We start from the raw sequence: 13,984 nt of genomic DNA, 5'->3' as shown, positions 1-13,984 counted from the left end.
TGTACAGAAACAGGAAGAACTTTCATTCCATGAACATTCAATACATCTCACATGTGAATGCCATGTTCCCTGATTCAGTCCATGATTCCTTTGTGCTGAGGAACAGTAGTGTGCCACACAAGATGGAACAACTACAAGAGGACATAAGGTGGATCACAGGTAGGTGTTTCTGACACTTATTGCCACATATCAGACAGCCAAGATGCCTGCCTCTGAGGGTTGTCAATGAAAGTCCTGTTTTGTGCCTTTTTCTAGGTGATTCTGGCTATTCCTACTTGCGTTGGCTCCTAACACCAGTGAGGAATCCTGGAACAGATGCAGAGAGGAATTACAATGAGGCCCATAGACGTACTAGGAGGTTGATAGAGCGCACAATAGGTCTTAGGAAGGCTAAATTTCATTGCCTATATATCTCTGGCGGTTCCCTGGCCTATGGGCCTGAAAAGGTGTGTAGAATAGAGGTGGCCTGCTGCATGCTGCACAACGTGGCTGTGAGAAATTCTATCCCCCTCTTGGAGGAGGAGGGTGCTGTATATCCAGACCAGCTTCCTCAGAGAGGGGATGAGAGGGATGTGATGATGAGGAGGGGGAAGATGTAAATACCAGGACCCAACTGATACAACTCTACTTGCAGTAACTTTGTGGGACAATTGGATGAGATTGCTGTCTGTGCATCATACTGTCAGTGTGCCTTGTCATCTAGGGGGGTGTTTGGTCAATACTCATTGCCACTGTGACCAGGTCTGCATAGGACAGATTACAATATAGTATAAAAGTTCAACACATCTGTAGGCACACCAACATGTAAGGCGTGTGGTGCATTTCCTGCTACTCAGATAACAATAAAAGAGTTATCATACAGTTGCATCCATACTTTGTTTAACCTTACTGACAGGGGACATTGTAACAGGTGAAAAGGTGTTTTATTTGGTGCAGGGATTTAATCGTGCAGATTACAGTGATGGGAGTGGGCTACTGGTGGTTGTACAAAATGGCAACATGGTCGCAGCATTGTTGGCAGTAGTGGTAGGTCTATCAATGTTTACAAGAGTTTGTTGTAGTTTTCACACGGTTTGGTGGTTGATTCAGTGGGACACTTGGAGGACAGTTCTTGCCAGAGTCACTTCTTTGAGGGGGCTTTGTTCTTGGCTGGTGTTCCTGTGCAATATCTGGGCCTGAGGGTCACTTTGGATGCCTGGTGTTGGCTGGTACAGGTTGAGATGGATGTCCCCTGTGTGTCCTGAGAGGGTGGTACATGTGCAGTTGCTGCTGATGCTGTTGTTGTCCAGTCTGTATCCTGGCCTGTAGTAGGGGCTTCCTGGTCTGTGTGGGCCTCAGGCTGTGTTGGGACAAGGTGCAGCAGCGCACCTGCTCTACTGGCCATTGTGGCATTGTGCAGTTTCCACTGCTCCATGGGCTCTTGGTGGTGTGCTAGCTGCATCCCTTGACTCTGCTCCAGGGTGGATCCTGTCTGGGCCAATCTCTCCTGGGTGGGTATGGTGATATGCTCCCAGGACCTCAGAGATCACGTCATGGGCTGCAGCATCCATCCTGTGGCCTCCCCCCTGGCCCACTGATGCCCTCCCATTGGGCCTAGCCCCCTGTGCCTGTGTCCCTTGCACAGGTCTTGCGGTACCACTTGTACTGGGGCCATCGTCTTCCTCCCTGTTGGTAGGGGGTGACTGTGGCCTTTGTACTTGTGTTCCACCAGTCTGTGGCCTGGATACACAGGTGTGGGGACGGTTGCCCTGGGCTGATATTGTTGGCTGGGTGGTAGGGGTATCAGTGGTATCCTGGGTGGGGCTGCTGGATGGTGACAGTCCAGGACTGTGTGAGGGGCCAGGGTGATCGTCAGTGTCCAGAGTTCCATCCCCAGTGTCCTGGGAGGTGCCTCTGTCTCCCTGTGGGGCACTGCCACTCCTTGTCCTGTCCATCAGGGTGACATGGGTGGTGGTGCCTGTTGGGAGGAATGGACATGTCTTTTACATTAGCATGATCGGATGGGGTGCACAGGACTGGGCGGGTTTGTGCAGGTTTCACACTTTGGGGCCATGCAGGTTGCTTTCATGAGGTTAGCACTGCTTTTTTGCTTAGGATGTGGTGGTGCATTGTGGGTGCTGTAGGCCATTGTGATTCCTTGCAGGGGTGGGTGGCTGTGCACAGGGGGAAGGATGTGGGCCTGTTAGTGGGTTTGTGGGAATGGAGGGTGACTGGATGTAGTGATTGTGGCCTGGGTGAGGTTGTGGTCCTGGTGGTAGTTGGAGGGGTGAGGTGGTGCATGCATTCCAGGTGTGATGGATATGGGGTAATTGTAGATGACTTCCCCGAATCCATTCCTCCAGTGAGTCCCTCAGGGTGCAGGATGACCAGTACCTTTTCCTCCCAGTCAGTGTAGTTGGGTGGTGTTGGTAGAGGTCCTCCCCCAGTCTTCTGGACTGCAATGTGGTGCCTGGATGCCATGGACCTGACCTTCCCACGCAGGTCGTTCCATCTCTTGCTGATGTCCCTGGTGCGTGGATAGTGTCCCACTGCATTGACCTTGTTCACTATTGTCTGCCATAGCTCCATCTTCCTGGCGATGGGTGTGTGCTGGACCTGTGCCCCGAATAATTGTGGCTCGACCTTCAGGATCTCGTCCACCAAGGTCCTTAGCTACCTTTCTGTGAAGCATGGATGTTTGGGGGGTGCCATGGTGAGTGTTGTGAATGTTGTCTTGTGTGGATCTAGGTGAGGGTGCTATTGTGTGGTTGGGTGTATGTATCGTGTATTGTGGCATTCGGTGTCTGCTTCTGGAGTTCTCTGTGTTAGTTGGCCTAATTTCGTTGCACAGGATTGTGGGGTGTGTCTGAGTGTTTTATAGTGTTGTGGATGTGTGTCAGGTATGTGGGTTTCAAACTTACCAATGTATGTATTTACTGCTGTTGGGTCCACTTGCCGCCCGTGGCTGTCTGTACCGCCAATGGTCGTTCGGCTCCAATAACCGCCGCTGTGATTTGTGATTCATTATTTGGAGGGCGGGGTGTTTGTATGATCGGTCCTGGCGGTGACTGGTGGCAGGGACATTTTTGTCGGTTTCTGATTTTTGCATCATTATATGGCAGGTTTCTGTTCATCGCCAATGGCGGTCTTCTGTTCGCCGTCGCCACGGCGGCCGACGGTGTTTACCGCCGTGTTTATAATGAGGGCCTAAATGTCGATGAATGAATGAACGGACTATCCTTTCTTGTTGAGCACGACAGCTGCCTTAAAAGGTCGTCTAGGAGTACACCTTTAATGATTAAGCCACATTGAATAACCATGTCTCCAGCTGCTTTCTAAAGGAAGTTTCAGTAGTTATTTGGAGCATAATGAGAACTAAATACTATTCCGCTCTTTGACTGACAGGAAAGTACTTTGGTTGGTAGGGCTTCGATACAAGGGAGATGGTTAGATTACAGTATCTGCGCCTATGGGCAATATTGCAGATGCCTTTTCAGTATATAACCCCTATTTTTAAAAACTTTGGAAGAAACGCAGTACCCTTCATATAAGTATGTTGGTACTGCTCATTTCAGGGACTCAATTGCTCAGTTGCACTGCCACGCTATTTGGATGCTTAATTTTTCCACTCCGTATGTTTTCTCATTTGCACTTCATAGCGCACTTTAATCTTCTATCATCACTGATGTCATCACTGTAAATAAGAGATTTTACTACATTTCTGATACTAAATTCACCTGTGGAAGGATGGCAGGTGAAACGCCTTCCTGGGATTCACACTCATGACAATTTCCTCGAGCTATCTTCCAGAGTCTTTAGTGTGCTTATTCTTACTTGTGATACTATTTGACGTGCACTATTTAGTGCCAAGCAGTGTACACGGGGCAACATATCTAAATTAATCCTTTTTTCCGGAGGTAAAAATATTATTTTTCTTTCTTTGACATTATGCTGGCTCTCTTGGCTGAAAGTCATCCAGGTATACAAAGGAATTTCGGAAAGACGACCCCTCCGTTTGTGCGGTTTTGTTTCTAGATTCTCACATCACTACAGATAAGTACAAGAAGCCACAGAGTAAAATGTAAATACCTAACCAGTACCCCTCTTTTTTGAGGAGGGAGACACTCTGATTGTTTCATCCATTTGCAAGAGGTTTCATTCCTATTCATCAGCATCATTGACTCCTCCAAAGATTTGTGATGATTTTTTGGGCAAGAATGTTTACCAAACAGCAGCGGCATTTTTTGATGAGCCTTTTTAACAGCCCACATAGGCTGTCATGACTTTGCTGTTTGGGATGCATTGAAGAAGACTGTAGATGTCGTAGAGATCACGGGTCGGTTTTCGAGAGATTCTTGTCATGCTTCCTGAAATCAGGAAATAAACTCTATCATTCATCATGGCTTACGTGCCCCAAATGCTCTTCAAATAACTCAGGATCTCCCACTTTCTAGTGAAAGATTTTCAGGTCGCATACGGATGACGAGCGCTAGCGGTTTAATATGGAAATGGAGTAGGTGAAATTGGTTGGTCTGGAGAAGGTTAAAGAGATTTCTAAAGAGCAACCAAAATCTTATGGACGGATTCTCCTAAAAGTGAGTTCATACATCCTCTTTACAGAGTCAACAGCAAAACTCTATTTCCCTTGTTCCTGCCAAGGTATGAGCAGTTTTAGGAAAGGCCAAATGATTCAATCACTCTGTGTTCACCAGTCAGGGTTCCAGTAGTTGGATGCATGTTCATCACTCTTTCTGCATGGCAGATTGCTACAAATGAGCCATCGATGGCCGCATATTTTACCCAAAGTAGCTGCTAAATTAGTTTTCTGAGTCTTCATTCGAGGATGTTGAGCTCATGGCTCCAGTGTTCACATCCAGATTGCTGCTGCAGCACCAAATATTGTCTCACTTCGGGAGGACTGGGTGTGTCATACTCACGAAAGGCACATGCTTCCATACCCCAGTCATCAAGAACCACATAAAATGCCTTTGCTTCAAGGATTACAAAATGAATTTCCTGTATTGTGTTCAGTCGTGAGCTTTTATATGTTGGATTTTTATTTTATCATGCATAGATGATTGTCTGATCAAGATAAAGGCACGTCTGAATGCCATGCAAATGCAATGCAAGATGTAGAGAAAGCATTAAAAATACATCATCACCTATGCCTGTACATTAACTGCGAAAAATCCAGGTTTCGATTATTTAGGAGCAGTTTTAGCAGAGAGGGTCAAAAAGCCATTTCTTCTGGAGTAATAACTGCCTTTTATTTGACAGGGATGTCTTCAGCTTCATGAAATCCTATCCAACATTTATCCAGACGTTATTTCACTGGACCTAATAGCTCCTTGTATCTTCATAGTCTCAAATAATCTGTCTCCTCATGGCATCTTTCAGTAGTGCTTAGAGAGTCAGCCACACTAGAGGAAAGGAAAGTGACAGGAAACACTTAGTCTACCTTCAGTTTTTCTTTCCCTTGATAGTGCCTTGGGCAGAACATGTTACCCTTCAGTGTACTTTATCCACTAATTGATTGTGACAGAGGCCTCAATGCAGGGTTGGAGATCTAAGGGAAATCATAACCCAAATAGCAGATGTGCAATATAAGCTTTCTAAAGCTGAAAGAAGCTAATCTAGTACTGATGTCCTTCCTGCCCTCAGTAACATCTGACTCCATCTTGATACAGATAAGACATTACTGCATTATTGTATTATCTATATTATCTGTACAGACAGATTTGGCACTGATCCCTGTTAGAGAATCTGCATCTATTAGCAATTTGCCTGTCAGGCTTCAAAACACATATAGAGACCAGATAAGTTGGCTTTGCCTGCTGAGCAAAAATAAATGGTGAAAAATTACATGCATACAAATGTATTTTCTGAGTGTCAGACACCAGCCATTTTTGAAACCGTAAGAATTAAAAAAGGTTGACCAGGCCTCGGCAATGAAGACACAGCTGGGGAAGGAATGTACCTTCTTGAAACTGAAGATGCCAAGAGCGGACTGGGGAGGAAGACCTACAGTACCACAAGCAAGAAGCAATATAATCCAGGGAAGAACTGACTAAAAAGGTCAGGAGCACAGAAAAATGATAGGACTGCTCAAAGCATTGTGACGCAAGGAATGGACAACCTCCCTCTTTATGGGCCAAGGAACAGGAAATACACAGGAACCCACCTTGGATTGGGAGAGGGGTAATAGGTTCCAATTCGTTGGTGGCCATTTTGGATAAGGCTCAAAATACTCCTCAGGAAATCCTTTCCAAGGAATTCTGGGAGGAGGAAGAAACAGAAACATGGAGGTGCAGCAAGCACCCTCCAGCAGAGACCCCACCAGGGACAAGAAAAGAAGAGAGGAGAAGAACACTGGCAGGCCTGCTGACTGCAGGTAAGTTTCACCCGAGAATGCTGCGGCCTGTTGTGCTCCTCACAAGCTTTCCCGTCCTTCCTGAAATAGCCTCGGGCAGAGGCATGTGACGGGATACTGGTAGGAGCGCAACAGTTTACCACTGCCCTACCTTCACTACCCCCACCCTGTCAAAGCCTCAGGTTTGTCTTGAACTGTCTGAAAAATTTTCAAACCAGTACCCGAACATATAAGAATTGAAATCTATTTCTGAAGAAGTGTAAATTGCAAATTTCTTGAACTTCGAATTCTTTTTTTTTGTTCAGAAAAACAGGCAGATGATTGGGAAAAAGACTTAAAAAAGAATCCACACAATAAGCTTACAACAGGGAGAAATAAAACACCAACAATCCTCCAATATTCAGGCAATTTAATTTAAAGAAAATTGGATTCCCAACTCGAATGATTTTAAATGGCCCAGAGAACCATGGTTTAAAGTTGTTAACGAAAAGATGATCAGGCAAAAACCAATAGGATAACCATACCTTATCCTCAAGCTTGTTTACAAAGACCATCGGCATAAAACTTGATTCTCCTGCAGGTTGGAAAAAAAACTTCTACTGGGCAGTGTGTAGCAGCCGAAAAAAATCTGCCAGCATCAGGAACCATGACTGGTTCATGAAGAACAGATAGGGAGCCTCCGAGATAAAGACCAAAAAGACAAAAAAATGGTGATGAATGAATATTACTATGAAGACAGTTGTTATAGGAAAATTCGGCTAAAGGCACTAACGAAGACCAGTCACTATGAGTGGAAATGCAAAAGCATTGAAAATGGTTGAGCCATTCATTTGACCATTGTTCTAAGGATGAAATTCAAAAGACAAAGCCACATCAATTTGAAGCAATTTACAAAAGGATTTCCACAAATGGGAGACATATTGAGGTCCCCTGTCTGAAACAATAAGTAATCCTAGCAAATGGAAAATGTCCCTTAAAAAATGTGTCCCTTGGTTTTAGCAGACAAGGCACTGATTAGGTATCCCACCGTGGCTCAATCTTCTAAGAATTGGGCAGGACGAAAAGAAAAGAAAACAATGGTAAAATCTAGAACTCTTTTCAGTTTATTTGGGTCTCTAGAGAAACGATGAGTACCTGATGTTACTTTTAGAATGTATCAGGCTTTGTAAGTAAGAGTCTGACATAGAGAAAGGTTTTCGTCTGTAACCCCTGTGCCTGCTGTTGAACTGTCCGAACTAAAACCTGGGTCTGATCCACTGGAACACCTTGAGTTAAGGCCTTGGCTTGATCCACCTTCACTAACTGGGCAGGTTCCATGTCCTTAGGACTGGACTTTTGGCATTGCAAACTGTCCTCCAGCAGAGACTCAGGGAGATGAAAAGGAGCAAGGAAAACAGCACCAGCGGACTGGATGCCTAAAGGTAAGTTTGACACAAATGTGCTGTGACTCCTCACAAACGTTCCTACTCAACTTAAGCCACAAATGAGTGCAACAGAGAATCATTTGCCTCCATGAGAGCTATTTTCTAAAGGTTGCTAGACACATGCTGCAGAGTGCAGGATGTGTTTTGGAAATGAAATGTACACACTATTGCAGTATAATATTTCTGCAAACGCTCACCGGTCATTCTACTCTAATATCTTCTTTCTATCCAAAAACGTTTTGAGCTGAACAAATGCTTCATAAGTTAGATGTAAACAGAACACAAACATATTAGAAAACCAGATATAGATTGTGGAAAAGTGGATTATTAGTTGATGTGTATGTTAGTCCACCACAAGTAATAATGGCACTATTCTTATTAGGTCCAGTAAAGGTTTCATTAATTTAAACGTGAGCTCAACCTCTTGTAGCTATGGCGTAGACCAGACAGGCTTAACTTAAGAAAATGTGTAAAGCGTTGAGATGCATCAAAACAGTTATAAAGTCAAAAAACACCACACAATAAAAATCCCACTCCAAATTATAATTTATTATAAGAATATTTTAATGAGCATAATGACAGCAAAATGACAAAAATTCAATACTGGGAAACGGAGATATGAGTTTTTAAATGTTTAGGTAAAAATAGAGCCAAAGAGTGCAAATTGCCAACTGCAGGCAGCTAGTTGTGCTAGACTGGCACAAAGGTAAGTTTGAAGGCTGTCCGCAATGAAGAACGAGTCCTATACAAGGACCAGGTTGGCCTCAGTCAAAGAGTTACCTTCAGACTTAGAAATTTTCAGAGGGAAAGCAGCAGGATGGATCTGAAGACAGAAACATTGATAAGAGGATGCCGAAGAATGAGGTCTCGGTGAAGCTGTTGATGAAGGTGGGAAGGTCTGAGGTTCTCACCCAGAAAGCCATTTAAACTGGTCGGATGATGTGCGGTATTAGGTCTGGTGAAGATTTCTATCTTCAGACTTAAACTGTTTTTTGGAAGTTGGATTTCTTCAACGGGGCAAGGCTACAGGCTGTAGCTGGACAGGGTTCCACATGGTTGAATGCTAGTCGGCGCCTGAACAGCTGAATCAGATTTGCTGTGGAGGAGGACACGTAACTGGAGCTGCGGCTAAGTCAGGCCCACCTGCAATGCACCCTTGGGTAATCAGCTTAGCTGGTTGTTCTTGGTCTTCTCTCAGTTCTCCAGGCAAAAATCTTTGAAAAAGTTTTTAAGACACAAGTTTTAGCATTAGGAAGGAGTAGTACACTCTGATAGCAGCCAAGAGTTTCAGGACCTCAGGAACAGAACTTAGTCAGGACTCACTACAACAGAAGCCACAAGAAGGGTCCAGCGCAGATACAGTTGCAACTGGTAAGTTGGGCTCTTCCAGGAAAGTGGGCTTTCTTGTTTTTTTTTGTGGTCCTGTAGCTTTACAGGAGGTCAGCTAGCCTACCTTTGGCGTTTGCTTCCTAATCATTTATACAAATGGTAGCAAGTCCAGGTCTTGGGGTTCTCCTCACAGGTCTCAATAGTAAGTAGAGTCCTTCTTCTGTCTTCCACAGGTCCAGTAGTGTTCTGAATAACATACCCAGGGGTTCAACATATTTGCCTGGCACTAGCCTCTGAGTGGGAGTGACTTCTGGCCTCTCCCTGACAAATACGGAAAATGTTCAATGGGTAACCGTACCAACTTTTGCAGCAGTTCCTGTGTGACATACTGCAAACAATACCACAGTGCCCGCTAACTAAATTAAACATAGCAGGACCCTTTATCCCTTGCTGCAGAGCTTCTGTGTCCTCCCTAGATGTGTGCCCAGGGAAATAAGCAAACCTTTCTCTGTGGTCACTCAACCCCCGTTCTAGGGGCAGCTACCACTGGGATTGGTGCATGGCTGGCTTGAAGGGGGCATGTCCAGGTGTGAGTTATATCTGCCTGTGGCATATCAGACCCTTTTGAAGATATTTAAGTTCTTGGACTCTGCCCATATTGTCATCCTGTCAGAGGAACAGGACACCTGCTCACACCCAAGCCCTTTGTCTCAGCTCTGGTAGCCATCTCATGGGTAGCAATGGGAAGCTCATACAAATAGGTTTCTAGAGGTTTTACACTAAAAGGTGACTTTTTAAAGGCACCTTTTGTAAAATATTATTTCAATTCATAGTAAATGTTTTAAAAAGTCCAAGAATAAACGTTTTATCTGTTTTCTGGGTAGAGATACTATTTAATTTTAATATTAACTACCAGCACTGTTGTGTGGAACAGCTAACCCTGCTACAGTGAAAATAGCCTTTTAGGCCTTTTCACTGTAAGGACACGTTTAACATTAAACTTGTACACGTCTAACTTTTAAATGCCAGGCACTTTCGCCTTCTAGGTACTTAAGGCTAACTTAGGGATGACTTATTTAAAAGGAAGGTGCAGGCCTGTCACAAGGGGATATTTTGACAGGTTGAATTTGCCTGCCACCAGTATCCTGTCTGTAGAGTTTAAGCCTGCACAGCCAGGATACTGGAGGGAGGCCTGCAGTCATGTATTGCCTTGTAACTTTAGTGACGGCACAATATTTGCTGCAGTCTAAAAGCATTTAACTTACAGGACCTGGGTACACTTAGTACCTAGGGGCTTATAGGTAAGTTAAATATGCCAATTAGGATCGCCAGTTTCAGCATGTTTAGGGGTCAGAGCACATGCACCGGGATCTGGTTAGCAGAGTACCAGTGAGCAGCATCATTCCAAATAATGGGAGTATTCTGCAGAAAGAGACATTTTCCTGCATAGGTGTAAATCAAAACACTAGTGTAGAAGCCTTCAAAATCTGTAGCTGAGCACATAGTATGCTGCATTATTATGTGTTACTAAACACTAACAGGCCCCTGCTGCAAAAGCCTGAAGCCAACACCAGAAGATGCAAAGCAGATGCATTTTCTTTATGACAAATTTCCCAGTCTTGGTGATTTGTAATTTAGCTACCTGGAGATCAGTTCACACTTTCAGAACATTCTCACAGTGATTCTGATGCCAGAACTGTCATTTTGGTGGTGGTGTTTGTCATTTAATAGAGTATAAACGATTATGATAATATAACAGATGAGTATCCACAACACTGAAAAACATTTTATGAGAAATTCAGGTAATACAAATGCCCAAAAATGGCAAACATCATACACCCAGTATTGATTCCTTGGAAAAAAAAAAATTGAAAAAACATGTTCACAGCGTCTTCCAGCAATTCCTAAAAGAGGGAATTGGAAGAGAAATGGAGTAGAAAGGATGCTAAATATTCCATGTGCTGCCAAAGTGGTCCCCTTTAGGTTAAAAACTAAATAATGGACGGAGTAAAAGAGACTCAGATGGTGGGACACAGAGATAAAAGAAAGGAAACGTGGGTAGGTAGGCATGAAGCTGGGGAATTGCGTAGATCAATCACACAATCGCATTAAAAAAGTATAGAAATGAAGCAGGAGGACTGTGCAGAAAGAGGATGAGGGTAAGAGAAGGACTAACGGAAGAGGGGAAAACAGGGAGCGATGGCTTTGGGGATCATTTCTCCTATTAAGAGAAGAAGAAAACACAGGACAATAGTACAGGATGAATGAGAGAGGGTTTAGAAAAAGAGAAAATAAGGATGTAAGGATTATTTTAAGAAAAACAAACCACTAGAATGTAATTTTAAGATAAAAGACACAAATTGAATTGAATTCCAATAATTGTTGCATGCCATTTATCTTGGAAATTTCAAAAAAATAGTTTAGGTGAAATTGATTCTCAAATTGGCATGCTATATTTTTCTTACTCTCTGCGCTCCTGTGTGACCTTCAGTGGTTCATGCCTTCCTGTACTATTTGTTTACTTAATGGCATAGACACTTTTGGCATGTTAGGGATGAGCTTGATATTATTTTCTTTGGTTGTGAATACTACGATAAGGATAGGGGGTAAGGGAAAGGGATTTAATTGTAATTCTAATTTCCTATCAATTATATCTTCATAAAACCCTCAATGCTTTTGTGTTAATCCACGTGAATACTCAAACATTTGTTTGATTGCAACTTTCTTTCAAATCTTCATGTGAAGTGAATTGTATAGTTGCACAATTTGGTCTCTGGGCTATGAGTGGAGCACTTAGAGTCCTTAAGGAACAGTGCCAGCATTTATTGTATGTAGATGGTAACACATTTCTGCTTTATTTTTCTTTTGTGGAGAGCTGTTTATCTATTTATCATTTTCGAGTGTCAAAATGTAATGCAATCAAATAACTTTTCCAACATCTCCATCCCACTCTCTGCCAAACTAAAGACACCATAACCATCCTAGAATGTCAGCACACCTTGGCCATAATTAAAATAAACCCCCGCTAGAGGGATAGCATGAAACATATTTGTAATAAAAACTAGAAATGTAAGTCTTATGGGTGGGTTAGAGCTGGAGAAAGGCTGTATGAAAAGAAATGTCCAAATGTATCACCCAGCAAAATCTGAAATCCTTGTAACTGCAAACACAAAACTGAGATCCAGGACTTTGGAACTCTAATTAGGGAGCTGCCCCAATTTCAGTTAAACAAGCCCAACATTTGGATTCTGTTTAATGACAGGATAGAATTTTTTCCCTACATTGTCTTAGTACTTAAGGCACTGATTTAGAACTTGGCAGATGAAATACTGCTTCCAAATGTGGCGGATATCCTGTCCACCATATAACGATCCCCATAGGATATAATGGGATCGTAATAAGGCAGACAGGATATCTGTCACATTTTTGATGGAATATTCCTCTCCGCCAAGTTCTAAATCAGCCAAAATATAGATACCATTGTATCTAGTGGGATTTAGATTTCAGGGGAACGGGACATCCATCACTGTTGTGATGGAGTAACCCATCTGCCAAGTTTTAAATCAGGCCCTAAGTCTTGTCTGTTCCAACTTCGCACCTTGAAAAACAGTATCCCATTTCTCACTGTTCTTCTAAGGATTACTGTTGTTGGTGTTTTGTTTCACTCTAGCCTTGATTTCTGTAATTCTGTTTATCTTGGCATTCAACACCTAGATATGCAGAAGTGATTCAAAATGCCATGGCAAGACTGATTTTTAACCTAAGAATGTTTTATAGAGCTTCAAATTATTTGGGTCAACCACACTGGCTTCCCTTATAAAAAAAAACATATGTTCAAATCTGCTTGTATTGTTTATAAGAGTTTCTACAATACACTATGTTCCTGCCAAACTTTTCTGAAAATAATCACCAAATGCATTAACCGAGATTTCAATCAGTGGCTTTGTTTGCTATTCCAAAGTACAAAGAAAACAAAGAGCATGTGGCAGAGAGTTCGGGGTATTGGCAGCTGAGCTATGGAACAGAATCCCTCTCATTTTATCATCAGGGATCAACAATTCTCAGGTTCAGAAAAAAACGGAAACTTGGCTTTTTACTAACGATTGATAAATCTGTTGCTGCTTGCAGCAAAGCTCAGCATTTAAATGCTCTGTTAACTCCAAGAGGCTCCTTCAGAGTAAATCTTGTGCTATATAAAACTTTATTAACAATAATTATAATAATAAGAATGACTCTCGAAATCATCTCACATACCCACTGTCTCACAAGACATTAGCTGGTCCTCTGATCAATTCTTTTTTTGTATATTGGGGCTCTGGATTCCAACACGGATATGGCATATCCTTTCCAGAAAAATCATTGTACTTAGCGGAAAGGGTATTTCATCATAATGATTTTCCCTCAAAATGAGTTTCTGTCTGCCTGATTTAGGCGGGCTGGTATTCTTCACTTTAAGGTTCTAAATTATGGCAGAATACCAGCGCTTCTCAGGCATGTTCTTTGGGTGCCTAATGCCATTTATTTACTCTTTACTAAAACAGTTTTTGACGAATGACTGCGGTTATCAGAAGAGTGCTTTATAAGGCTTGGAAGGGTGCGATGGGGAACCTGTGTACTGTATAACAACAGTAGGCCTACTTTGCTGCCTTTCCAGGTGTGATTTTACCAGGGGACACCAAGGCGTTTTCTTTCCTGTTCCGATCGCCAAGTGCCGGTATCTTCAGCGAATCCTGGGAATTCTGCACTCACCCGGTGCTGCTTGGAGGGGCATCGCTGCAGCTTTCCCTATTTGGCATCTCCCTATATGAGGACAAGACAGCAGAGCTCCGACGGGCGGTGCAGGTAACGTGGCATCTTCCATAGATTGATGTGCTTTTGTCAA

At 43.1% G+C, this 13,984-nt stretch overlaps 1 protein-coding gene across 4 annotated transcripts in view; it reads left to right on the top strand.

Moving 5' to 3' along the window:
* The window catches only part of MYCBPAP (MYCBP associated protein), a 670,648-nt gene that overhangs the window by 344,537 nt on the left and 312,127 nt on the right, over nucleotides 1-13,984 (top strand). For all 4 annotated transcript variants that reach the window (XM_069200066.1, XM_069200065.1, XM_069200063.1 and 1 more), the window contains exon 12: nucleotides 13,757-13,944. In XM_069200066.1, the coding sequence (XP_069056167.1) occupies nucleotides 13,757-13,944 (188 nt within the window). The remainder of the gene's footprint in view (nucleotides 1-13,756; nucleotides 13,945-13,984) is intronic.

This window comes from Pleurodeles waltl, chromosome 7 (genome assembly GCF_031143425.1).
Source record: "Pleurodeles waltl isolate 20211129_DDA chromosome 7, aPleWal1.hap1.20221129, whole genome shotgun sequence".
Taxonomy (NCBI): Eukaryota; Metazoa; Chordata; class Amphibia; order Caudata; family Salamandridae; genus Pleurodeles; species Pleurodeles waltl.
The sequence above is the reverse complement of the archived record's forward strand: the minus strand, read 5'-3'. Positions and strand labels throughout refer to the sequence as shown.